General features: G+C 37.4%; 1 protein-coding gene across 1 annotated transcript; it reads left to right on the top strand.

The window, feature by feature from the left end:
• The first annotated feature begins 643 nt into the window (after positions 1-643).
• On the top strand, positions 644-26766 carry LOC140517377 (cytochrome P450 2C23-like). The gene is made up of 9 exons (XM_072628571.1): positions 644-867; positions 11542-11704; positions 12002-12151; positions 12503-12663; positions 16917-17093; positions 22105-22246; positions 23980-24167; positions 25553-25694; positions 26187-26766. Exons 1-9 carry the CDS (start codon positions 688-690, stop codon positions 26366-26368), a joined length of 1485 nt encoding a protein of 494 aa, XP_072484672.1. The 5' UTR covers positions 644-687; the 3' UTR covers positions 26369-26766.
• The last annotated feature ends 757 nt before the right edge of the window (positions 26767-27523 follow it).

The raw sequence follows: 27523 nt of genomic DNA on the forward strand, positions 1-27523 counted from the left end.
TGAGTATTTTCAATGACTGATACCAGAAAAGATATCAACCTGAAAGATCAGGGTCAGAAAGACTAAAGCTGTGAAGACATTTAAGGTTGTAAAAATCTGGGAAACATAAAAGGTCTGAGCAAGAACAGTGAAAAAGAGAAAGAGAGTGGGGAGAACCCCTAGGGGGGAGGGCCTACTACTCAAAGAGTTCAGAAAGAAAGCAGGACATGTCAATATCTATTTATTTTCCATCTTCTCTCTCAAGAGGAATATTCTTCAAGGTAGAGAAAGAATAAGCATGATTAAGAAGCCAGTTAACACCAATGTAGCTTAGGAGACAAGAAGATTGGACATAAGCTCTTTAATGAGAGGTCAAGCATGCAGCATCTGACCATGTGAAATCCACCTCCACCTCCTCTCAGGTTGAATTTGGATATTTTCTCCCTTCTTATGTCAATACACATCCATAGACCTATAGAAATTTTATTATTGACAGTTTGTGATCTCCCAATAATTTATTGCCAGGTTAAGGTCAGTGTCCAAAGACTACTAAACTAATCAAAGTTAATGGAAAACTAATCCAGATTTCCTACAAGAACTGTCTGTTTATTGGCTGGGCATTCCCTCCCCTTGTTTTCTACAAATGATTATAAAAGTACGGTGACTGATCCAGTACCCCTGAGAGCTGTAGGACTATCTCTCCGGGCAATGGATCCTTGGGGGCTCACCACTACTGCTCTTCTGGCTTGTGTCCTTTTCCTGTTCTTTGTGTCTCTATGGAACCAAGGATTCAAAAGGAGGAAGCTCCCACCAGGTCCCACTCCTCTACCCTTTATTGGTAATATCCTGCAATTGGATTTCAAGAATATGACTGAAACATTCTCACAGGTAAAGGGACAGAATTTGGGGTTTGGATCCTAGCTGCTTGGAATATGTCTCTGTGTGTGTTGGAAGGGGGATGTAACACAAACACTTCAAATAAATAATTGAATCAGGACTCATGGTGATTTAAAGTCCTAGCTTATGGACAGTATAATCAAGGTTTTTATGAATGATATCTCCATTATCAATGATGTCAGGCATGCATTGATGGCTTTCTCAAAACCCTGATAGCCAAATAAATTCAACAAAACATCCAGTTTTCCCAGAAATTTTTGTTGAACAGTAAGTTCTTATCCCAGAAGTTGAGGTCCTTGGGTTTATCAAACTTGATAACAGTGAGGCAGAAACCATGCGTAGACCAATGCTTGACACCTTACACAAGAATCAAGTCCAAATGAATACATGATCTTGGTATAAAGATTGATACTATAAATAAATTAGTGGAACAAGGAATAGTGTAATTATCAGATTTATGGAGAAGGGAAGAATTTTTGACTAAACAAGAGATAGAAAGTATTATGAAGTACAAAAGGGGCAATTTGGATTACATTAAACTGAAAAGTTTTTGCATTAACAAACCCAATGCAACCTAGATTATGAAGGAAGTAGAAATTTGGAAAAGAATTTTTGCAACTAGTGTCTGTGATAAAGGTCTCATTTCTAAATATAGAGAGAACTGAGTCAAATGTATAGGAATACAAGTCATTCCCCAAAAGATAAATGGTCAAAGGATACAAACAGGTAGTTTTCAGAGGAAGAAATTAAAAGATGTCTATAGTCATATGAAAAAATTCTATAAATCACTATTCATTAGAGAGATGCATATCAAAACAACTCTGAGGTGTCACAGGACACCTATTACACTGAATAACATGACAAAGCAAGAAGATGATAAATGTTGGAGAAGATGTGGGAGAGCTGGAACACTAATTCATTGTTGGTGGAGCTGTGAGCTGATCCAACAATTCTGGAGAGCAATTTGGAACTATTCCCAAAGGGCTAGAAAAATGTGCATGCCCTTTGACCCAGCAATGCCACTTCTAGGATTGTATCCCCAACAGATTATAAAAATGGGAAAGGATACTACATGTACAAAAATATTTATAGCATTGATATATTTTGTGATGGCCAAAAACTGTAAAACAAGGGGATGACCATCAATTGGGGAATGGCTGAACAAATTGTGGTATACGAATGTCATAGAATAGTACTGTGCCCTAAGAAATGATGAACAGGAAGAGTTCAGAGAGGAATGGACAGACAAATGATCTGATGCTGAGTGAAAGGAGAAGAACCAGGAGAATTTTGTACACAGCAGCAATCACAGTTTGCAAGGATTTTTTCTGGTAGACTTAGGACTTCATTGTAATGCAAGTACTTAAAAAATTTCCACTGGTCTTTTAGGGCAAAATGCTTCCCACATCAAGAGAAAGAACTGTGAAATTCAACTACAGAATGTAGCAGATCATTTTCTATTGTATTATGTTTTGGTTTGTTTTAGGATTTCTCCCATTCATTTTAACAAGAATTAAAATTCTTATTAAAAATAAATTTTAATTAAAATTAAAAACTATGCAACATGAGTATGGTAAAAGTGTATTTAATAGGAATGTATGTGCAGAACCGCTATAAAATTGCATGCCATCTCGGGGAGGGAGGGAGGTGGGGGGAGTAAGGATGGGGAGGGAGGGAAAAAAATCTAAGTTACATGGTAGTGATTGTAGAAAATGCAAAATAAAAAACAAAAAGAAGTTCAACAATAGGTTAAAGTATTTGTCTTTTGTAATGCATCACACTACTTTCTGGGGATGCAAATGCAAAAATAAATCAGTGAATGAATGAGAACTTCTTTAGTACCCACTATGTGCCAGGCAAGGTGCCAGACATAGGAGAAAAACATATAGTAAATGAAGCCATCTCACTTTGAAAGAAAATGGTTCCTGTCCTACTAGTGCTTATGCTCTAACAGAGGGATATGACAAATTCATAGATAAATACGTAAAAGATAATTAAATTACAGAGAAAACACTTGTAAGTGGAAGATCCAAAAAAAAGTTTCAAGTGGAAGAGAACACCTGAGCTAGACCTTGAGGAAATAACATTTTGATTGGAGGACACGGTGGGAATGAATGCCTGGCATGGGAGACATCCTGGGCAAAGGCAAGGAATTGGGGGATAATGTAACAAGCAAGTGGGTTGGGCAATAATGTAAAGATTGTGATGAGGGGTCATATAAAATATATCTGGGCAATTAGATTGGAGCCAGCTGTGGAGGTCTTTAAGTGCCATGTTAGGGAAGCAGTAGGGAGCCCCCAAAAGACATTTGAAAAGACGAATGACATGGTCAGCACTCTGCCACAGGAATATTGAGTTATTAATTGTGTGGATTATCCATTACAAAGGAGAAATATTAGGCCCAGAGTGTTGAAATTGGAGTCCACTGAAAGAATGGATAAAAATATCAACACTTAAGTACTTACTATGTGCTCAGTATGGTGGAGATAATACAGAGTATGACATTTCAGGTCTATATCACTAGGAAAGGTCTGATTCTTCTTAGGGCAAATTTACAAAAGTGGTAGCAATACAGCACATTTAACATCAATTCCATTGATAAAAGTCATATCTTTTCTGATACTGAACCATTTTCTTTTGCAGTCTTCAGTAGTTATGGCTTCAGCACCTACAAAAGCAGTTGCTGGAGTTTTGCTTCCAGGGCTGATGCTGGAAGTGGCTTGAATGGAAGTAGGAACAGTGGTTTGCAGGGTGGGCTGCCACTCCCAGGAATCTTGGGCTTACCTGCCTTCCAGGATCAGTTGTTTAGTAATTGGTAGTGATGGTTGTGAGGAAGGTGGGTCCCTTATTCATAGTGATTGCCCCTCAGTGAAAGGATTCTTGCTTGGCCTGGGCAAAAAGGAAAGCCAACAGTCTACGGAAAAAAGTTCCCAAAGGGGGTGATACCATCCAATGGGGGTCACTAGGATAATCCAGGAGGTGATAAGAGCCTCTGGTGCATTTATGGAGCGTTGAATAAAGACAAGTTGGCAGTGGAAGCATAAGCAAAGAAGGGAAGAAAAATCTGAAAAACTTCTTGTATGTGTTTTATCTGCTGTGAAATAGAATTAAAGTCATATTATTTACATTATTTTCTAAACAAAATAAACTTTTTTATTTTTTTACTTTTTAAAAATAAACAAATAAAATAAACTACATAAAACGTAAGTTGTAATAGATCAGTGTGTTAAGTCAATCCACAGGTCTTAACAAGCAAGTGTTGTCAGGTGAGTGTATAGTACATTTCAGGTTGTGAAGTCCAGCACTCATTTGCAGGAATATCTGCATGTAATGACATTTTAACTTTATGACACTATGTCATAGAAATAAAGAAAAACTTAGAAACCACAAATTTTCAATAAATTATTAAATACAAGTTGTATCATCTAAGAAATTCTTTTGCATTTTTTAAAAAAAATTGAAAGGTTGAGGAAAATTGATTTCCAAGGGGCCACTGAATAAGTTTTTGGAAAAAGAGACAGAAGGCCAAATAAGTTGGGGAACCTCAGGTCTAAGGGGAGGAATCATTGATGTGAAAAGGCCATCTCAAAGGCTCTTGTGTAACAGTTCTGGGCTATCTCAATTTCCAAAGGATTTTAGTGGTAGTTTGATGGTTTTGATTTTTTCTTCCCCTCTAGGTTACTTATTGGGTTAAGTAGTTTGGGTGCCAGTTTCACAAGTCTATTACAGTAGTCTAAGCAAGGTAGAGAGGATGAGAGTCTTTATTAGGTCAGAAAACAAGTAAGGACAGAAGATAGAATATATGTGAGAGACATGAAGATAGAATCTACCAGACTTGACCACAATTAATTGGATATAATTAAGAATGAAAAGTCAGACATAAACCCATACCTAAAAATCAGGGTTGATGGAGGTCCCTCCAAATGAAGTCTGCCTCTTGGGTTCCCTCAAGGAAAATGGATATGTTTGGAGGAAAGTGTAGTTTTAGGGGAAAACAAATGAGTTGTATCATGAACATATTAAGTTTGTAATATCAATAGGATATCCAGGGTGAGAAATCCACTTCTCAATAGCTCGATATGTGCAGTTCAAAGGGGATAGCCTAGTCATATGAATGTGGGAATCTTCTGCTTATAAATGATAATTGAAACCATAGATACTGAGGTCACATAGCTAAAAAGTGTAATGGCATCTCCATGGAATCTCAATGGGAGTGAAAAGGAAAGAGGGGCCAGAAAGGAGCCTTAGTGGGCAAGAGATTTAAGATGATCCAGCACTGCAGATTCAGAATAAGCAGCCAAGCATGTAACAGGAGAACCAGAAGAAACTGAGATAGTCTGCAGAAATTTCTTGATTACTCAGTTTGCTATCTATTTTTCTCTCCATTTTGCAGGGAGGGGTAGTTTTACTTTGCTTTATTCTTTCTGGATGCCTAATGGAACCATTAGCCTCAAGTCATCCTGAAGCCAAATTTCAAAAAGAAAAAAATCCAGAACCTGTGAAAAAATGGCCAATTAATTTTATGTCAATTCCTGGAAAATTTTGAGAGTGGATCACTGAAAAGATATTTCTTTTTTTTTTCTTTTTACTTTATTTATTTATTTATTTAACATTTAACATTCATTTTAACAAAATTTTGGGTTCCAAATTTTCTCCACTTTTGTCCCCTCCCCCCACCCCAAAACACCGAGCATTCTAACTGCCCCTATCACCAATCTGCTCTCTCTTCTGTCATCCCTCTCTGCCCCTGTCTCCATCTTCTCTTTTGTCCTGTAGGGCCAAATAACATTCTATACCCCTTTACCTATATTTCTTATTTCCTACTGGCAAGAACAGTACTTGACAGTTCTTCCTAAAACTTTGAGTTCCAACTTCTCTTCCTCCCTCCCTCCCCACCCCTTCCCTTTGGGAGGCAAGCAATTCAATATAGGCCAAATCTGTGTAGTTTTGCAAATGACTTCCATAATAGTCGTGTTGTATAAGACTAATTATATTTCCCTCCATCCTATCCTGTCCCCCATTACTTCTATTCTCTCTTTTGATCCTGTCCCTCCCCATGAGTGTCGACCTCAGATTGCTCCCTCCTCCTCATGACCTCCCTTCCCTCATCCCCCCCACCCTGCTTGTCCCCTTATCCCCCACTTTCCTGTATTGTAAGATAGGTTTTCATACCAAAGTGAGTGTGCATTTTATTCCTTCCTTTAGTGGAATGTGATGAGAGTAAACTTCATGTTTTCCTCTCACCTCCCCTCTTTTTCCCTCCACTAAAAAGTCTTTGGTTGCCTCTTTTATGAGAGATAATTTGCCCCATTCCATTTCTCCCTTTCTCCTCCCAATATGTTTTTCTCTCACTGCTTGATTTCATTTTTTTAAGATATGATCCCATCCTCTTCAACTCACTCTGTGCACTCTATCTCTATGTCTGTGTGCGTGTGCATGTGCATGTATGTGTGTGTGTGTGTGTGTGTGTGTGTGTGTGTGTAATCTCACCCACTACCCAGATACTGAATAGTTTCAAGAGTTACAAATATTGTCTTTCCACGTAGGAATGTAAACAGTTCAACTTTAGTAAGTGCCTTATGACTACTCTTTGCTGTTTACCTTTTCATGCTTCTCTTCATTCTTGTGTTTGAAAGTCAAATTTTCTTTTCAGCTCTGGTCTTTTCATCAAGAATGCTTGAAAGTCCTCTATTTCATTGAAAGACCAATTTTTCCCCTGAAGTATTATACTCAGTTTTTCTGGGTAGGTGATTCTTGCTTTTAGTCCTAGTTCCTTTGACTTCTGGAATATCCTATTCCATGCCCTTTGATCCCTTAATGTAGAAGCTGCTAGATCTTGTGTTATCCTGGTTGTATTTCCACAATACTTGAATTGTTTCTTTCTAGCTGCTTGCAATATTTTCTCCTTGACCTGGGAACTCTGGAATTTGGCCACAATGTTTCTGGGAGTTTCTCTTTTTGTATCTCTTTCAGGTGGTGGTCTGTGGATTCCTTGAATACTTATTTTGCTCTCTGGTTCTAGAATATCAGGGCAGTTTTCATTGATAATTTCATGAAAGATGATGTCTAGGCTCTTTTTTTGATCATGGCTTTCAAGTAGGCCCATAATTTTTAAATTGTCTCTCCTGGATCTATTTTCCAGGTCAGTTGTTTTTCCAATGAGATATTTCACATGATCTTCCATTTTTTCATTCTTTTGGTTTTGTTTTGTGATTTCTTGGTTTCTCATAAAGTCATTGGCCTCCATCTGTTCCATTCCAATTTTGAAAAAACTATTTTTGTCAGTGAGCTTTTGAACCTCCTTTTCCATTTGGCTAATTCTGCTTTTGAAAGCATTCTTCTCCTCATTGGTTTTTTGAACCTCTTTTGCCAATTGAGTTAGCCTATTTTCCAAGGTGTTATTTTCTTCAGCATTTTTTTGGGTCTCCTTTAGCAGGGTGTTTACTTGTTTTTCATGCTGTACTTGCACGTCTCTCATTTCTCTTCCCAGTTTTTCCTCCACCTCTCTACCTTGATTTTCAAAATTCTTTTTGAGCTCTTCCATGGCCTGAGCCCATTGTGTGGGCTGGGATACAGAATCCATGACTTCTGTGTCTTTCCCTGATGGCAAGCATTGTTCTTCCTCATCAGAAAGGAAAGGAAGAATTATCTGTTCACCAAGAAAGTAACCTTCTATAGTCATATTTTTTTCCCTTTTCTAGGCATTTTTCCAGCCAGTGACTTGATTTCTGAGTATTCTCTTCACACCCACTTTGCCTCCAGATACACCCAGCCAGCTCTTGGAGTCTGAGATTCAAATGCTTCTTCCCAACCTCAGGGCTTTGGGCAGAGGTGGGGCTGCTATTCAGTGTGAGATTAAGTTCAGCTGCTCAGGTGGGGACAGGGCGGCCACTCAGGGCTTAGTTCCCTCAGGGGTTTTATGCAGAGACCTTCAACAATGGATCTGTGTTCCTGCCTGCTTGGGGAGCTCTGGTCTGCTCCTGCCTGCACTGCTGCCTCCCGAGGGGTCCTGAGTTATGGGGACACTCCACTCTCCTCTCGGCAAACTGAGCAGACCCTCTTACCAACCTTTGGGGCCCATGGGTGGAGGGACCCATGGCTGCTGGAAATTCTGTCCCTGAAGCTTGCTTGGATCTGCTCCTCTTGGCGTTGTGGGGCCAAGGCAGGCCTGGGCTTGGCTCCGGGTCCACAGCACGAAGGACCTTTTGCGAGAGGTTTACAGGGCTCTCTGGAACAGAAATCTCTTCTACTCTGTTGTTCTGTGGCTTCTGCTGCTCCAGAATTTGATGGGAGTTCTTTTTTACATATATTTTATGGGCTGTGGGTTCAGAGCTAGCGTATGTATGACTTTCTAATCCGCCATCTTGGCTCCGCCTCCAAGAAAAGATATTTCTTGAACATCAATAAAAAAGCATGGTGATTACAAAACCTACCATGCCTTTACTAAGAACAGATAATGCCAGGGTAACTTCCTGTCCTTCTTTCACAGAGATTTGAAAGTGATAGAAGATCTAAAGTCCTGGGTTTAAACTTATTTGAAAAGAAATCTGCAGAAAGAAGGCTTGGTAGCAGAAAATGGGCCTAAGCATCTCTCACAATTAGATAAGAATAATGCTATGAACTACAACAAAGAGGGTTGTTTTTTAAATTTCTGTGTGGGAAAAGCAAAATAACTATGGAAAAGGACATTTGCTTGGGGTTCATGGGACAATAATGACAACAGAGAGGGTGAAAAGTCAGGTATTCTTTATTTGACTATGCTTTTCTTGCCAAGGAAAATGGACTATGCACTGGAAATAATGGGAAAAAATGCTTGAAAAGAGATGTTCAAGAGAAACAAGGAAATAGTAAGAGAACGGTCAATTTTGCTTAATTAATTAGATTCATATTTGCTTTTTCTGTGGAAGGAAATTCATGTTTTCTCATCCTGCCTGAAGCTCCCACCTTAGAAAGAAAATCAAATCCCTGTAGCTAATATGTGGCCAAGCAAAACAAATTGCTGCATTATCCATGAATGAAAATTATCTCCATCTGAACCCCAATCTATCCCATTTCTTTCAGGATGTGTATACATGTTTCATTATGAATCCTTTGGCATGGTGGGTTCTTACTATGCTGATGATAGTCCTCAAGATTTTCAAAGTTTTTTGTTTTTACAATGTTGCTTTTGACACTTAAGTTGTTCATGATTTACTCACTTGATTCGACATCAGTTCACACAAGATTTCTTTTTTTTTTTATTTTGTAATGTTTAACAATCACTGCCATACAATTGTGATTTTATCCCCCCCACCTACCCCCCACTCCCCCCCTCCCTCCCCACGACTGCATACAATTCTGTATAGATTCTACATATACTTTCCTATTGAGTATATTTTCACTATAGTCATGCTATGTAGTCAGACTAAGATAAATGAAAGAAATCGTATAACAAATCAGAACATGATACACAAACACATACACATACACAAACATGATCTGCTACAATATGTGAGTGACTTCCATATTTCTCTCTCTGAGTGTGGCAGGCATTTTGCCTTGAGATCCTCCATTGGGATCACACAAGATTTCTTGTGTTTCTCTGAGACTATCCCATTCTTCACTTCTTAGAATGAAATAATATTTCAGCAAAATTATATACATCTATTCCTGCAATAACATGTTGTATGATTTCCCACAAATCACCCCACTATACAAAATTGTGCAATAAAACCATAGTTTATGGGGAAAATGGGATTAGGGATTAAATAATTTTGTCAGTGCCCAATAACAAAGGGAATAACCTAATAAAATGATAGAAGAGTTTTTAAAATGGTAAATGATTAAGAAATACTTAAATACTATGTTGATCTTAGGTAGACTTGTTCTCCACAAACAGATAGCATATAATGAAGACATTATTGTTACTAGGGCTTCTTTATCTGGGCACAACATGCGAGAACTTAATCAATCAAGAAAAAAGTCATCACTGAACATGTGCCATGTGACAGGCATTGCACTAGGACCTAAGGTTACAAAGACAAAAGCAAAATGATCCATGTCCTCAAGGATTTCATATTTGAATGAGACAAAAAGCATGTGTGTGTCCACACACACATTCATGAAAAGGACCTATAAGAAAAAGAAAAATGATTTACATACTCTACATATGTAACCCTATCTATGTATAACACTGCAATCATATAAAAATTTTGTGTTCACTCTTGCAGAACTCAGAGAGCTTCAGCATTCATCCATTGGAGGGGCAATAATTCTAGTGCAGATATAAATTAGGGAAGTAAGCTAATGGGGAAATGTGAGAATTTGCAAAGTAAACATAAATGCTGAAAATAAATGTAAGGTAATGTTCACACGGGAAGGCAGTGCAGAGAGGTATCAGGAAAGACCTCATGCAGAAAGTGATACTTGAGATAAGTTTTGATGGAAACAAGTAATTTTAAGAGTCAGAAGCAAGGAAGAAGTGCCTCCAGAACGTAGGGCTCCAAAATGCCTTGCAAAGGCAAGGTTATGGGAGATAGAGTACTGTTTGAGAAACAGCAAGAAAGTCAATTTATCTAAACTATGGAATAAGTAAAGAGGAATAATGAAATTGGAAAGGTTTCAGCCCAGTTGCAAAGGCATTTAAATACCAAGGAAATTTACATTTGGTCCCAAATGTAACAGGGAACCACTGAAGTTTGTTGATCCGGGGAGAGAAATGATAAGACCTGTGTTTATATAGTGGCATCTTAGTCATGAATAAGAAAGTTTGGAAGAGAACGGATCTTTAGGGTAAGGAGAGTGAATTCTATTTTCTTTTCATTGACTATAGTATGCCTGTGGATATTCAAGAGAAATAGTAGGGCAAAATGTATAGATCTGGGGGTTATCTCCATAGGGGTAAAGATGTTACCAAGTGCGAGTATGGAAAGAAAAGATGGCCCAGGACAGAAAAATGGGGAAAATCCACATTTCAATATGGATTATGATTGAGCAAAGGAGGTTAATAAGGTGTAATAATATAAGTAAGGGAGAAAAATGACAGAGAGACACATTGAGAGAGAGACATAGAGACAGAGAAAGACAGAGAGAGTGATGTAAGAAACCCAAAGAGCAGAATAGTGTCAATTGCTGTAAAGTGTATAAAAGAATATAGATTGAGATAAGACTATCATATTTGGCAATGCCAAGAACATTAATAACTTTGGAATTGACAGTTGGAATTGACCAGCTACGACTAAAGAATTATTGCAGAAAAAAATTAAGAAATTAGAGGAGAAGCAATGAGAGGAGTTCGCTTTTGTTAGGAGATGGCAATCCCTTCTCCAATCTGTGTAACTTTTTTCCATTTCCTCTTATAAAACTGCCATACATCATCTACCAAACATTGACCCCAGAGACTTTTTGTATTCTCTTCACGCTAGATAGGTACCAATGGGAGGTTCTACTTGAGAAAAATACTATGTCACATAATGACAGGGCTTTCCAAGGAGTAAACTAAAAAGAATGAGAATACTACTTTGTTGCCCCACAGCTTCTGCCTTTATATACCCATAACTCATTAATAGCATATAATCTCATGTGGATATAGGCACTGGCATCTTACAAAACAGTTGTGGGAATAAATCTCAACTTTCTAGGATTTCACACTCAACTTCATCCTATTTCTTGGTATTCTTTTCAAAGCTGGCTGAAAAATATGGCCCCATTTATACTCTATATTTTGGAACCGAACCTATTGTGGTGCTCCATGGATATAATGTTACCAAGGAAGCTCTAATTGATCAAGGAGATGTTTTTATGGAAAGAGGAGATATACCAATATTTAATGATCATACCCAAGGAAAAGGTAAGTTCAATTTATGCGCGAGTCACAGAAAAGCAAAATATATGACAGAGTACATCTAGTAGAATGTACCCCTCTGGACTATAGTTACTGGTTCCATTTTTATTGTTCTATTTCCAGCACCTACCACAAAACCTTCATGTGGTAGGTACCTGGTAGTTGCCATGTTACCTTTGCATTTGGGGCTGAATTGAATAAAATTAAACTCAATCAATGGACTAAGCCAGAAAATCCAGTCACCACACTTCTCCCCCACCTCTAATGTTACAGTGATCAGTGTCATATTCTTCCTTTGTCTAGGAGTTATTTTCAGTCATGGAGAGAGGTGGAAACAAATCCGCAGGTTTTCTCTCATGACCCTAAGGAACTTTGGGATGGGGAAGAGAACCATTGAAGAGAGAGTTCAAGAAGAAGCCCAGTGTCTGGTGGAGGAACTCAGGAAAACAAAGGGTTGGTTTTCAGTTATTTGCTCCTGGGCATGTGGGGTCCAACTGTTCAGCCATTCCCAGTCCTAAATCGCATTGAGATTTATTTTAAAATCTCTGCCTCGGTTGACTGAACAAGTTAATAACTCTACTGGGACAGAGAACTCCATTCTTTTTTTCCTGTACTCAGGTATTATAAGCATACTTGCCCTCCCAATAAGCAGTAAAAGAGATTGTATAGAACAATATTCATTAGCCTTAAAGGAACTAAGTACCATATTCAGATATGAGTAGCAGAGATGCACAGGCTCTACCTCATTAGAAATATTCTTACTGAAGTTGCTTCCCCCCCCTTTGGTAAATTTTTCTACATTAGGTCAGCCCACCGATCCCACTTTCATCCTTGGCTGTGCCCCATGCAATGTAATCTGCTCTATCCTTTTTCGTGATCGATTCAAGTACAGTGATGAAAAATTTCTACACCTGATGCGCTTGTTAAATGAAAACTTTCGACTTTTTAGCAAACCATGGACACAGGTAAGACCAGAATACTTTTCTTATTTTGTGGTTATTTGCTGAGCTTCAGAAACAGGATCAGTAAGCCATAGGCTCTCATCCTTTAGAAAGATTTCCATCACCTATGAGAACACACACACATACACACACACACACACACTCACATATTCGCACACCATTCAACAAGGATAATAACATCATGTAGTATCTTTGGTTCTCAGATAAAATGCTGGGGTTGATAATCTGCTTCTAGTACTCATTCAAACTAGTACTAGGTCATATAAAAATTTAAGATGTAAGGAAATGTCTCATTGGGGCCTGCTACATCCTCAGTTGAATAGTGTTCATTGATGTGGCCAAGTAAAATAACTCTCAACAAAGAACTTTCCCTAGACATTTCCCAGAGAAAAAGGAGGAGAGTTGACTAAAGTTAAATGGGCAAGCCATTTAGCTTGACAGCCTACACTGACTCAGAGGGTGTTCTAGTCTAAGATCAAAGCTTCATTCATTGAAGCTAGAACTAAGTATCCTCTTCCAGACAAAAAACAAGCTTTCTTTTTCTGTGCCCATGTTCTGTTCCACTTACAGTCTGGAATACATACTCTAGCTAAACCCTTCTCTGGTAGCATGTGAACTTGTTGAGGATGACGACTGCTTCATTCGTGTCAATATCAACATAGTCTAACACAGGACTTGATTCATAGTGAGCACTGAACAAATGTGTGATGTATTTCATTACCTTAATGTGAATTGAGTTGAATTAATTGGATACTTTGATGTCTATTTGCCTTCTTTGTTATGTTGGTAATTCCAAGGTAATTATATTTCCCCTTAAGTTTAATATCAGTTTCTTTTGAACAAGCACATAATATTCTGCCCTCTGGTCTCCTGAGTGGGAAGTACAAAAATGGACAAATAAATTTTGAGATATTTGCCAATTTAGATTGGAGAAGACATGTAACTCTTGGGATTTGGACAGAGTATAAAGTTCTGTTCTGTGGAAATGAAGAGTGATCTAAATAATTAAAGGAATCTTAATTGCACAAAGACAGGCTGAACCAATATAATAAAAATAACAATACTCAATTCATTCATTTATGAATGCCACACAAATCCAAGGATTACTTAATAGAAACAGAAAAAGTGATGAAATTCATCTATTGGACAAAATGTCAAAAACTTCAAGGAAATCATGAAAACTGGAGAAGAGAGTCTAGCAGTACCAGATGTCAAAATGATGTTACTATATTTGAAAATGGATAAATAGATAAGGGAAATTTGATAGGATATAATGCAATTAGAGACAAGCTAACCTGGCAGCCTAATCCCTAGCTCATAGCATGGAAAATCACTTTTTGACAAAAAAGTGCTGGAGAAACTAAGAAATATCCTGGTAAAAAAATAGTTAGGAGCAAGAGTTCATATATTATACACAAGGATTACCTTCAAATTGCATGTGACATATATAAAAGATAACATCACATACAACTTAAAGATAAAAGGAAGGAATTATCTTCCAGATATATGCATATGGAAAGAGTTTATGCCAAATAATGAAGCTAGAGAACCACAAAAGATAAAAGGAACAATTTTGATATGCAAAATTGAAAATTGTTAGCACAAACAAAATCACTGAAGTTACAATTAGTTGGGAAACTAACTTGGTAGAACATAGCTTGCAACATTTTTCTCTGAAAAATGTATTATTGATGAGATTTATAAAGAATTGATTCAAATTTATTGTAGCCATTTTCCACTTGATAAATGAAGAAAAGATATGAACCAGCATTTTGCAAAGGAAGACATTCAAGTCACAAGCAATCATAGGAAAAAATATTTTACAAATCAATAGTGAGAGGACATAAAAATTGAAGCAAGTATTACTCGCATTTAGTAAAGCTGATAAAATAGTAAATGACAAATATTGGTGGAGCTGCATAAAAGTTGGCACATTAATGTAATGTTTGTGAAGTCATTCTGGAAGTCATTTGGAAGAGTGTCTTAAAAGTCATTAAACTCAAAAGTCATTTAAACTTTCAACCATCAGTTTCTCTATAGACCTCATAGAAAAATTAAAAAGATTATATATTTACAAAAATAGACTTAATTTTTGTTGTGGCAAAGAACTTAAAATTGAGAGGGTACACATCAATTTTCAAATGGTTGAAAATCTATATGATATTAAATTAATGAAGTACTATTTTACTTAAAGAAATAATGAGAGTAATGAGTTCAGGGAATCCTTGAAAGAAATGCGTAAATTGATGAAGATTGAGACAAGCAGAACCAGGAGATCATTTTATCCAATGGCAACAACATTTTAAACAAAAATAACCCACAACAGACTTACTTAGTCTTATCAATGCAATGGCCAATGCTGATTACAAAGGATGCAGGATAAAATATGCTGTTTTCTGAAAGAAAATTGAAAGATTGAGTATTCAGAAAGAGACAAAAATTTATGGACATAGACAATGGCATTTGTGTTTTATTTGGCTATTAATGTTTGTTGCTACACTATTTTTTATTTTCAATTCAACAGACATGGAAAGACAAAGTTTATTAACTGATAAACAAAAAATGGAAAAAAAATGGATTTTACACTTTTGCTCCACAGAAAATCTCTCTTCCTATCCCTTCAAGGGCTTAGCTTCTCCGAAGGTTAGAACTTCCCTTTTTTCTGGTCTCTACTTAATTCTCCTCCTCCCAATTCTAATCGCCACCTCAATTAGAACGTGGCAGCCCTGTGCCCTGCCAAAATTCCATTTCTGCAAAGAAAGAAGCATTTTCTTCCCCTGTGGTTTCTTTCTCTGTTCTATAGCCATTTCAGTCAGAAATGAAATTGTTTTTCCTTGAAGTTCAGTGAAGTCAACAACTTGTGACTTCTCTACCTCTGTTGTGCATAACCCTGAAACTTGCTCTGTCCAAATAAGGTGAGATGTTTTGTCTGCTCCTGGTTGCTAGAACCTGCTCATTATAACTAACACCAAGTCTTTGCTGAGTGGATGACTTTAAAAAAAACATTCTGCCAGTTCACCGCCCTTTAGAAGTTGTCACAGAAAATTAGCCCCAAATGACTTTCTTTAAAATGTGAACAAGTCCTGACTTCTCCTTGCAAGTGTTTTCAAATGCATTTAAAGAAAGGTAAATAGCATATTTTAGAGGGACTGTGGGAAAACCAGCACCCTGAGTTACTCTTTGGTGTAGCTGTGAATTCATCCAGGAAATCTGGAAGGCAATGTGGATCTATCCCTCCCATATCAGTAAATTTATATATCCATTGATGAGTAAATTATGTATATTAGTAAATTATTAGCGCAGTAAATTATGTATATCCTTTAAACCAGCAATACCACTACTTGACCTGAACTCAAAGAGAATTTTTTTTAAAAGAACAAAATAAGAAAACCAGAAAACTATATGCAAAATATTGAAAGCAGCCTTTTGTGGTTATAAAGAACTGGAAATTAAGGAGCTATTCATCAATTGATGGATAGCTGAATGAATTATGGCATATGCATGCAATGGAATTTCACTCTATTGTGAAAAATGAGGAAAGTGAAAGTTTCAGACCTAGAACAAATTTGGGAACAGATACCAAGTAGAATGGGCAGGTAGGTGGCACAGTGGATAGAGTGTCAGGTTTGAAGTCAGGAAAACATCTTTTTGAGTTCAAGACATTTACTAACTGTGTGAACCTGGACAAGTCACTTAACCCTATTTTTCTCTGTAAAATGAAGTGGAGAAGGAAATAACAAGTCACTCCAAGATCTTTGCCAAGAACATCCCAAATGCAGTCACAAAGAGTCAGATACAACTGAAACAACTGAGCAGCAACAACAAAGTGAGCAGAATTAGTTTACAACAGCACTGCAAGGACAAATACCATTCAAATCTAAGTAACAAACAATGCAAAGTCCTACATTAATTTCAGAGGAAGCCCAGTCATCCAAGCGACCCACCTCATGACAGATTGGGGAATGGACTCAAGATGGAAGATGTGACACGAATTTCTGGCTATTGCCATGGTGGGGATTTGTTTTGCTTGACTATGTATATTTGTTTCAATAAATGTGTCTTTCTTTTTTTTCCAAATATATAGTAAAAATCAGAAAGAAAATACATTTTGTTCTTGAAAAAAATTAATTAAAATGAGAAAGAAGTGTAATGCCTTTGAATAAAATGAAGTAGTTCATAATTAGAAATTTAAAGTTGATTCTTCATGACAGTATACTCATTTGTGTTTGTCTGGGTTTGGGGGTGTCTTTGTGTAGCTCTACAACTTCTTACCAGCATTCAGAGCATACCTCCCTGGGACACATAAAACAATTTTTAAAAATCTTGAGGAAATAGAACGTTTCATTTTGGAAAGAGTGAAGGAGCATCAAAAGATACTGGACCCCAACAACCCACAAGACTACATTGACTGCTTTCTCTCCAAAATGCTGCAGGTAGGACACATTTGGGAAACACTTTGCTCATTGAACAAGGCTGTTTTTATAAGAATTTTCAACAAATTTAGCAAATTTAAAAATTTAACAAATCTCTTCAAAGCACAGGAAGGAACATGAAGAGTCTCAAGGTATCCATATACCCCAACGAAGCCATTGGCTTTCTTGTAACTAGACTTTATTTGATTTATGTCTCTTCTCTGGACTCTGTATGGAAAATGAGATAGGAAAACATCCACGTTGCTGGATGTTGAGCTGCTGATGTGGGCTTTCCTGTTTGGAGGAGGATATTGCATTGGAGAATGATAATAGGAATCAATTAGTAAATATTTATCAAGCACCTGCTATGTGTCAGGCACTCTGCTAAGTTTTAAAGATTAAAAAAAAGGCAAAAGACAGCCCCTACCCTCAAGGAACTTACAATGGGATGGAGGACATAATATGCAAACAAATAAATACAAAATAAACTTTAAACAGGAGAAAGGAGCTGCAGAGGAGGACTTGGAGTCAAAAAAAATTGATTTCAAAGACAAATTCCTGTACTTTCAAGCTTTGTAATCTTGGGCAAGTTTTATTGCCACTGTCTGTCTCAGTTTCCTCATTTGTAAGATGGGGATAATAGTATTTAACTCCCAGGATGATTATGAAGATAAAATAACACTTTCCAAAGCAAATAGTTAACCTTAAAATCTTCTATAAATACTATATATTAATTGAAATGATAACAATAACTCGATCGTATAAAAGCAGTCAAAATTAATTTCAGGAGGAGGGCAACCTTAATTTTGCCCTACACAAAAATGAAAAACATGCAAAAGTCTCCCAGAAACCCACAAATCAATTCAGCAAATAAGTAAAGCATTTATGGTATCCCATACTGTTCCCTGACAAGGAAAATTTCCTCAGAGTTGCCATGAGGACATCAGTCCTACATTGTAATTAATCCTTCTAGTGACACATAGTTACACTCACATTGATAGAGGTAGTAGGTAGTGGTATGGAAAGAGTCCGGATCCTGAAGTCAGAAAAGCTTGTGTTCAAATTTGGAGACAGCTGCTTTATAGCAGTGTACCCCTGGACAAATCACCTAACACCTTTTTGCCTCCATCTCTTCAGCTATAAGATGGATATAATACTAACATCCACCTCCTACGGTCATTGTGAAGGTCACATGAGATAATATTTTCCAAGTGCTTAGCACATTGCAAATGCTCAATAAATGCTTATTAGTAAATAAGTAAAATAAATGTTAGTAAATTATAAACTCAACATATGCTGGAAGGAAAAATCATTTTGGGAGTGCTAACCAGTATCTGAACTATCCAAATAATTCATGATCATGTGGGGGTGGGGGCAAGGAGGAGAGAGTAATTGTCTTCCCTCGCCCAACACCATCTTGGCAGTATCCTTAACTCTTTCTTCTCTGTAGTGACACCAGAGCCACCCTACTTCAGGTCACCATCGTCTCTCACCTAGATAATGCCAGTTCTGTCCTACCAGCTCTCCAGGCATCCAGACTCAATCCATTCTTGACACAGTTGCCATGCAAAGAGCAAGACTCACTGGTTCACTGTTGTGATCAGAAAACTTCAGGGCTCCTAAGACAAAACACAAACTCATCTGTTTGGCAACTAAAGCCCTTCACCATCTCCTGCCAGCCTCTCTTTCTAGGCTGCTTCTGCATTTCCCCCCTCCCAACCTCAAACTGGCCCACTTGTTTTCCCCTTTACACAATATTCCATCTTTTGCCTCTTTGCCTTTGTATAATTTTGCCCGCATGCTTAGAATGTTGTCATTCTCCTTCCTCAACTCTTAGCAGGTCTATCATCCTTCCCCATGGAGCTGCTACCTGCTTTAAGTAGCCTTCTCTTCTTCCTCCTGCTGTTTGCATTCCACTCCAAAATCTCAGTGTATTTATTTTCTATGGATCCCATATGTACTTGTCTTTCAATATATTGCATGCCTTCAGCAGAATGTAAACTCCTAAAGCAAAGGGATTGAGTTATTTTTATCATTTGCTTTTATATCACCATTATCCAGAACTCTGCTTGACGCATAAAAGGTATTTCATATATATTTGTTGACTGACTGATTTAATATGCTGATAAAAAATTGTAAAATAGTACAGATCACTTAAGTGTTCACTAGATGGAAATACAACAGTCTTTGAAGACTGTTTCAACCTCCTCCCTAGATATATTGGCACTTCATTTCTATTGTCACTATAATTTTTACCTTTGTTTTACTGAAGCAGTGGGAAATTTTTTAAAAGTGTTAAATTGAAATAAAAGCATAAGAGTATTGCTTCCATTGCTTAGGTTTTTCTTATTAAATTTTTATTTACCTTATGTTCATCTGGTTTGAAGTATTCCAGGTCACACACCTGATTCATTTTGAATTCTTTTTAGGGAATATCTGAAATCCACCCTTTTGTCATCTTCTTCTTTCGAATATTTATTTTTTCCTGCTATGGAGAAAAAATAAACAAAGTCCTTGTTAACAAATAAACATGATCAATAAAAACAAATTTCCATATTTGCCATGTCCAAAAATATGTGTCCCGTTTTGCATACTCATCTATCAGCTCTCTTTTGGAAGGTAACATTCTTCATTATTAGTCTTCTGTGCTCATGCTTTACAATAGAATTGGTGTGAATTCTTAAATCTTTCAAAATTGTTCATTTTTATACTATTGATGGCTCTAAGTCCATCTTATTTTGTGCAGGGTTAAGTTCATATTTGCAGGATTATTTAAAACTATAACTTAATCTGCTTTGATTTTGATAATATTGTTTTCCAATCTCTGATTTCTCAGACACAATTCATTCAAACTTATTTTTCTTGATAGATAAAAGGCATAGTTTTCATGCCCAAAACACTGGTTTAGTGTTGATGATGTAATGTTGGAATACTACAGTTTGTGAGGTTTTCAACTTTATGCTTCTTTCTTTTTGATGACCTCAGAATTTTATAAATATACTTTTGTCCTTAGTTTTTAAAAATTGTGTAGTTTTTCTTTATTGAAGTATTGCATGCAGGATTTAAGATTAATTCTATATTTGTAAGATATCTAAGAACCTTAATTCATTTCTTGAAGCCCCATCTTCAAGATCATTTTGGCTTGTAGAGAGCCAATGTGTTATTCCAACATTGTTGTCTACATTTAGTTTCCAAAATGTCTGTACTTTCCAGTACCAAATGTGTCAGTTTCATATTAAAGGAATCATTCATTCTATGTTTTAAATTATCTAGATAAGTTTTTTTTTTTATTTTCGGGACCTGCTATTTCAGCCCACTCTTCATCCTTATTTCTCCCTTTAATTCTTTTCTTTATCTTTGTGAAACACTTTAATAGTAATAGTTAGCATTTAGATCACGATAAAAATTCAAAGCACTTTGAAAATACTATCTCACTACAACCTCACAACATCCTTGAGAGGTAGGTGCTATTATTTCCCCTACTTTAGAAACAGAAAAATGGAGACAGACAGAGGTGAAATGACTTGCTCACTATCACAAAGCTAGAAAGTGTTGGAAGCTGCATTTGAATTCAGATCTTCCTGATTCCAAGAACAGCAGTCCTTCCATTGTGCCACTTAGCTCTCTCTAGGATGTTGCTCCTTTATTTCTGAGAGTCCTATTACACTTACTCCCTTGTTTTTCTCCTTTATAGAGATGATTCAATAGTTGTTCTTGATTATACATTCTATATTCATTATTTTATGTCCTGGTGTTGATTATTTGCCCATTTTCCACTCTCCATGAGTTTCACTGTCAGTTGATTTGAGTAGAAAATCAAGTCACATTTTGTCTCAGCCTTTCCTTCCTTCCTTCTTTACTTCCTTTCTTCCCTCCTTCCTTCTTTTTTCTTGATTCCTCTTTTTTCTTCTTTTTTGGACCACAGACAACTTCATTTCTGCTCCAGGCAAAATGGTATTAAATCTTCTCCATTCTGGAGAATCCTGACCGTTTTCGTCATTCCAGCATTCATCCCTTTCCATTTTTCTCTGTGTGACCTTGAAAAAAATCACTTCACTTCTCTAGGGTATATTTTCCTTTATGTTGTGCCAAGTCATCCCCAAGGTTCTTCCAAGCCCTAAATCTTATGAGTTTTAGTATTTCAGAGATTTTCACAGAATTTATGAGTTGAAATGAAGCTCAGCAGATACCTAACTTTGAGGGCTTTCAAACAAAGGAATTAGAATGATTTGCTCTCTCCCTCCTAGGGGAAACAACTCATTACTGTGGGTTGAAGTTACGGAGACACATTTCAATTCCACATGATGGGGATATTGTACAAAATTGACTTGAACTTCTTCATTAAGTAATATATTCCCCATCTGTGAAAGTCTTCAAGTTGAGGCTGAATGACCACTTATGGGTGATATCTGATCAGTCACAGGTTGGCTGGTTCATTTTCCCTACAAAATTTGAAATTCTGCATTCTCCAGCCCAAAGAGTTGTCTCTCAATTCCCCATTCTGAAAACCTGAAATTTCTTCTTCTTGTTGTTTTTTAAAACTAAGGTGCTGTTTTGCCTTGTGGGGAAAGTATCAGCCTGAGGGATCATTTTTCTGGTTATTAGGATTTTAAATTAATTGTTTGATCAAGTCCTTACCATACCATATGTATCATACATAATAAATAGAGGTTTGGAAGGGATCCAACTCTCTCATGTTACATGTGGGAAACTGAGGTCCATAGAGAGAAAGTAACTTTCCCATGGATACTTAACCCTTAGCTGAAGCTAAAGTTTAATCCAGATATTTCTCATTCAAACCCTAGTTCTCTGTCCACTATGTCATATTGCTACTGGAAGAAAGTGGTCTGGGAAGAACAAGTCTTCTGTAGAGCAGTGGAAGTCTAAGGATGTTGGAAAAGTTCTGGTCTGTTAGGGTACTGAAGTGGAAGTGGGCAGAGCTTCTTGATGAAACTTCACGTACTTAATGTGATTAGTAAGGATTTTCCCTACTGTCTCTCATTACTTTATTTATTTTGTACCTGTCCTTTAGGAAAAAGATAATCCTCACTCTGAATTTGACTTGGAGAATCTAAAAATGACTGGAGCAGACTTATTTTCTGCAGGAACAGAGACAACAAGCAGCACTCTAAGATATGGCCTGCTGCTCATTCTGAAACATCCTGAGGTCCAAGGTAAAGTATAAGAATTGCACTGTTTACTGACTAGGCTTGTTTTCTCAGGCCTGCACCTTACTCAGGAGCTGGCACCATATTTCAACCCTTTGGATTTCTATGACTCCCACACAAATCAGCAACAGATCAGGTAGCAGTATATTTGAGAAAAGAGAACCCTTGGACAGGGACTGAAAATTATATAAGTATGTGAAGGTCTGTGATGTTGAATTGAATTCATTCTAACAAACATGATTTAAGCTCCCACTGTGCACCCTCAGTTCTATGCTTAGGATAAAATGACTCAAATGAAATACCCCCTTTCCCTAAATGGATTGCATTCTGCCAGGGCTGGTTCTGCTGGATCCAAGGAGACAAAGCTAGGAACCATAGATAGAAAATGACAATTGACAAATCGAGGCTTCATTTAAAGATAGACTTGGCAATGATTAAAGTTCTCCCAAAACCTTCTCACTTGCTATAGAGGTAGTAAGTTCTCCCTTAGTAGAGATTCCCAAGCAAAGGCTGGGTGACCCTTTGTTCATTCCATTGGAAATGTGATTCCTGTTCAAGTATGGATGGCCCTAGGTGAAAAGGGATGATTTCTAATGCTAAGTTCCTCTGCCTCAGCACTTTAGGACATTGAGACAGGAGTTGAGCTATATACCTGGTGAATGGTTCAAATTAGGAAGATAATGAAATCACTAGCACCATCAAATTCAAATGAAGACATCTGCTGTCTTTGACAATAATAGATGGTATCAGTATAAAAGGTGTAGAGTTTGAAAATCAATTGTCATATTATTTTATTTGATGCCTTGTAAGGGAGGTGCAGATTTTATCTCCTTTTTAAAAATCACAGAATAATAGCTTCAGAGGTGTAAGGAACCTTAGAAGACAGATAATTTCTGATACCCATTTTTCAATTGAGCTAAATAGGGTTTAGAAAGATTTAATGACTTGCCTGAATTTATACAGAGAGTGTCTAAAAGGGAATGTAAAAGCAGTTCTTCATGACTTCTATCAACTAAACCATGGAAAGGTATTCTATGGCTAAGCCTTTGTAGCATTAACTGAGTAGTAGAAGGAGGACACTAAGTCCATCTGAGAGTCATCTTAGGTCACAGGCTCTGTTGGGCATTCCTAAGAAACCAGGGAGTTGTAGCAGCAAGCACCCTGACACATCCAGGATGCCTGCAAGCACAGGTTGTTAGATCTTCCTTTGTAAGAGAAAAGCAACTTTTGAGGGGTCAACAATCTTCTTTAATTACATTCACCAATACAGAAAATACAAGCAGAGGAAGTAAAGACCAGCAGACAGGGTTTCTAACTGTCTGACCATAAGCAATACTTACTTCACAGATCAACAGACAGATCCAGTTGTCTGACGATTGTTTACATATATAGTTACTAGACAGACAAGCACCAGTATCTGGATTTTCAAACTGGGGAAATTCCATAATGGCTAGCCAGAGCCTCATCTGGCACATGAACCTACTTCCATTGAGTAAGTCCCTAAAACAAAACTTCACCTCAGAGTAAGTATATGCTTTTTTACAGCTGGAGGTTGTCACTACCCTCATGACCCAGTGCTTCATTAGAAATTAACTAAATATGGGGTCTTCCTACAAAGCAAGACTCCCTTAATTAACTTTCCTCCAGTGGAATCCACCTGGGGTCTATTAATGGGTGGAGAAGGTCTTCAACTCTCATTACAAGAGTTCAATATTTATTTATATTTTTGGTCTCTGTAGCAAAAATTCAAGAGGAAATTGATCGTGTGATTGGACGTAATCGAGTTCCTTCCATAAAGGACAGACAAGATATGCCCTATGTGGATGCTGTGGTACATGAAGTGCAAAGATTCACTAACCTTGTACCTCTCAATGTGCCCCATGCAGTGAATCAGGACATCCAGTTTCAACAATATGTCCTTCCTAAGGTCAGTAGTCATGGAAGAATGGAATGTAGTGTTGAAAGAGATCTTAAATATCATCTGTTCCAGTGATCTAATTCTATACATAAGAAAATTGATTCCCTTTGTAATGATCTCACATGATGTTCTCCTTAAGGTAGTCCTTTGTTATTACAAACAGTTAACTTGGATGTGGTGCTGAAATAAATGAGAGGAAACTGTATACTTATGTCTGTTCTTCTTCCTTCTCATTTACCACAGCAACACTGGAAAGAAAACATATAGGGACAATAATAGAGTGAGATTGCTCAAGCGAAGTTTTTAAAATATTTTCTCTTACTAGACTATGAAGCAGGTTGTGTAGATGCTATTATCTGTTTGATTGTATAGATGAAGATGCCAGTCTCAGATCAAAAGACTTGACTAAAGTTAGTTAAAAGTGTTGAAGCAGATATTAGACCTAGGTCTTTAGATTCTGAAGTACTGCTTTGCAGGGTGGTTAAGTAACCTTAGTAATTGAATTGAATTAGAATGAAGTTTCTTAACAAGGAATCAGCAGAAGAATTTCCCCTTGAGAAAAGAAGGGAGCAACCCACCTATTTTCACATTTAATATACCCAGTTGAGCGAATTGTTCAGTGCAAATCATCAAAGCTTCAATAAGAACCTACTATAAGAGAACTGCTGGGAAAAGTGCTATAGACAAAAGGCTGGAAGAGAAGGTTATTTCATCATTCAGGGCTTTGGCTTCTCCTGGAGGGAGCAAAATTTGGAACCTGAGAAGTCTTCCCAAAGTGTTATTTTTTCCTTCAGACACAACTTGTGATTTGATTTGCAGATTGGCTTCCTGCTAAAGAAACTCCCTCAGGTTCCACTCCTAGAGATTTTAAGCATTGTCTGGGGCACTGAAAATTCAGATATCCTGCCCACAGTCGTGCTGGCCACAGGTGCAGACATGAAGAAGAGAGTAAGGAACTGAGGAGAGAACATAAGTAGCTGAGGGCCTTAGCCAAAGCTTCCTCTTTGAAGGGGTATCCAAGCCAAGCCTTGAAGAAAGTTGGAGATTCTAAAAGGCTGAAGTTAGCAAGCAGTACCTTCCAGGGTTGGGATATGAGTATTATAAAGGCATGAAAACCAGACAGGAAGACTTGTGGATGGGGAAGAGAAGTATGATCAGTTTACTTGGACCTCCAAGGAGCGCATGATGGGATCAATAATGGAGATATCAACCTGGAAAGCTAGCGTGAAGTCTATGCTGATTCTCAATGTCTTGGCATCTCAGTCTATACCACACACAAGGGAATGTGCATTTTGTACTAGAAACATTAAGGGGCCATTAAAATATCTAGGAAATGGCATAAAAGGGATAGTCATGATGATAACTGACTTTGCTCTGGAATTTCTTTCCCTTAGGGAACAACCATCTACCCATTGCTGTCTCCAGTCTTGAGGGACAGCAAAGAGTTTGCTAATCCTGAAAAGTTTGACCCCCAGCACTTCTTGGATCAGAATGGGAAATTCAAGAAAAGTGACTACTTCATGCCTTTTTCCGCTGGTAAAAAGAAAACCTTCCAAATGCTACCTCTTACTCTGAAAGGAGAATCTTATATCCCCTATCACCCTCTTCTAGCCAGTCTCCCTCCTGGTAGTTTTTCTGAGGATGCACTGCCCCACTGTGGCCTGTCATACATTGTCTTTTCTAGTATTCTCAAGGTCTGGCTTCTTCTCAGGCCCCTCAACAGATGAGCTGATCCTCTTGGCTGGCTCATCTGCCTCTTTCTTTTAGTGGAATTCTGACTCCATTGTAAAATCCACTGCACAAGGGCTCATCATGGGAAAAATCGTATGAATGGAAATTCCTTCCTGCCCCGTAGTAACCACTAATGACAGATATAACTCCCAACAGGAATTCTCACCATTTCAGCCCATCTGTATCCATCTCTTTTACTCCCTTACCCACTATTTCCCTGGTCCAATAAGGCTTTTTCACTTTGGCTGACTCTGATATTGTGTGAAGATTTGTGAGCACAATTTTATTTCTTTCCAGGAAAACGGTCTTGTCTTGGAGAGGGCCTGGCAAGGATGGAGTTGTTCTTGTTCTTTACCACCATATTACAGAATTTCACCCTCAAATCAGTTGGAGATCCAAATGAAATTAGTATGAAGAACAATCATATTGGGTTTACCAATATTCCACCAAGCTATCAACTATGCTTTGTTCCTCACTAAGTACGAAGAAAAGCTCATTTGTGTAAATTATCCAGCTGGTTTGTCTTCTAGACTCAACTCTCTCTTGTTTTTGACTGGAATTCCTATGAGAAAAGACAAATATCTATCTATTAATTAAAATACATTTTAATTTTCAAGGATAAGATAGGCTAGCAGAGTGCATCATATGTCATTATGTAATGGGGGCTACCTCATAGACCTTTATATGTAGCCTTCTCACCAATATCTAGAGCCTAGATTCTAGCTATAGGGTGCGGAGGAAGATATGTAAAACATCACCCCCAAAATCCATATTAATTTTTACTTTTTAAAATATCCTTAAGGATGATCTTATTTTGTGTTACATACCACTTCTATGTGAATTTACAGTACAATAAATACAGTTGTGTTGCTAATGACTCCTGATGTCCAACTGTGTACTTGTACTTTACACTGAAGATTCATGATTTGAAAGGCAGCAGGGTAACAAGGAAGGATTCCTAACTTTGGGAGCGTGGTACCAGGAATCAATTCTGCCTCTAACGCTGACAACTTCTGTGAGCTTGGGCAAGTCACTTCACCATTTATTGTCATCAGATTCTTCATCTCACAAAGAAAAGGGTTGGACTACATGAGCTCAGAATTTCCTAATGAGTCTTCATATATGTTACTTTGATCAGTGGGGATAGCACATCCATCTATCCTTTGCATCTTCATTCCATCTTTCTTCTCACTTTCCTTCTTTCAGTATCTTGACCCAATAGTAAACCAGTTCCATCTTAAATTAATCTCCACTTTCAAATCTCTTGTACCCTTGTCCTATGGGGGCACACATTTCCTAACTGAATTCCAGAAAGGAATTATTCCTACAACTTGCCTTCTCTGTTATTATTATCTTGCTGCTGAACACAGATCTTTTTTTTCTGATCATCCCCTCACTTCAGCATCTGTTCTAAGATTTCTCTCCTCCACTGAGACTTCTCCCACATCTCACTCCTTCCGTCTTACCATAAGACTGAACTCAATACATCACTGGTAAAAAATTGAGAATACATATTGCTAATTTATTCTTGTCTACAATTCTTTATTCTAAATAACCTCTCCACACTCATACACACTTCATTTCTTTTGTCTAATGTGGCTGAGTGGGTGGAGAGAAAAAAAGTATCATTTCTC

The sequence above is a fragment of the Notamacropus eugenii genome, chromosome 1 (genome assembly GCF_028372415.1).
Source record: "Notamacropus eugenii isolate mMacEug1 chromosome 1, mMacEug1.pri_v2, whole genome shotgun sequence".
NCBI classification, from domain to species: Eukaryota; Metazoa; Chordata; class Mammalia; order Diprotodontia; family Macropodidae; genus Notamacropus; species Notamacropus eugenii.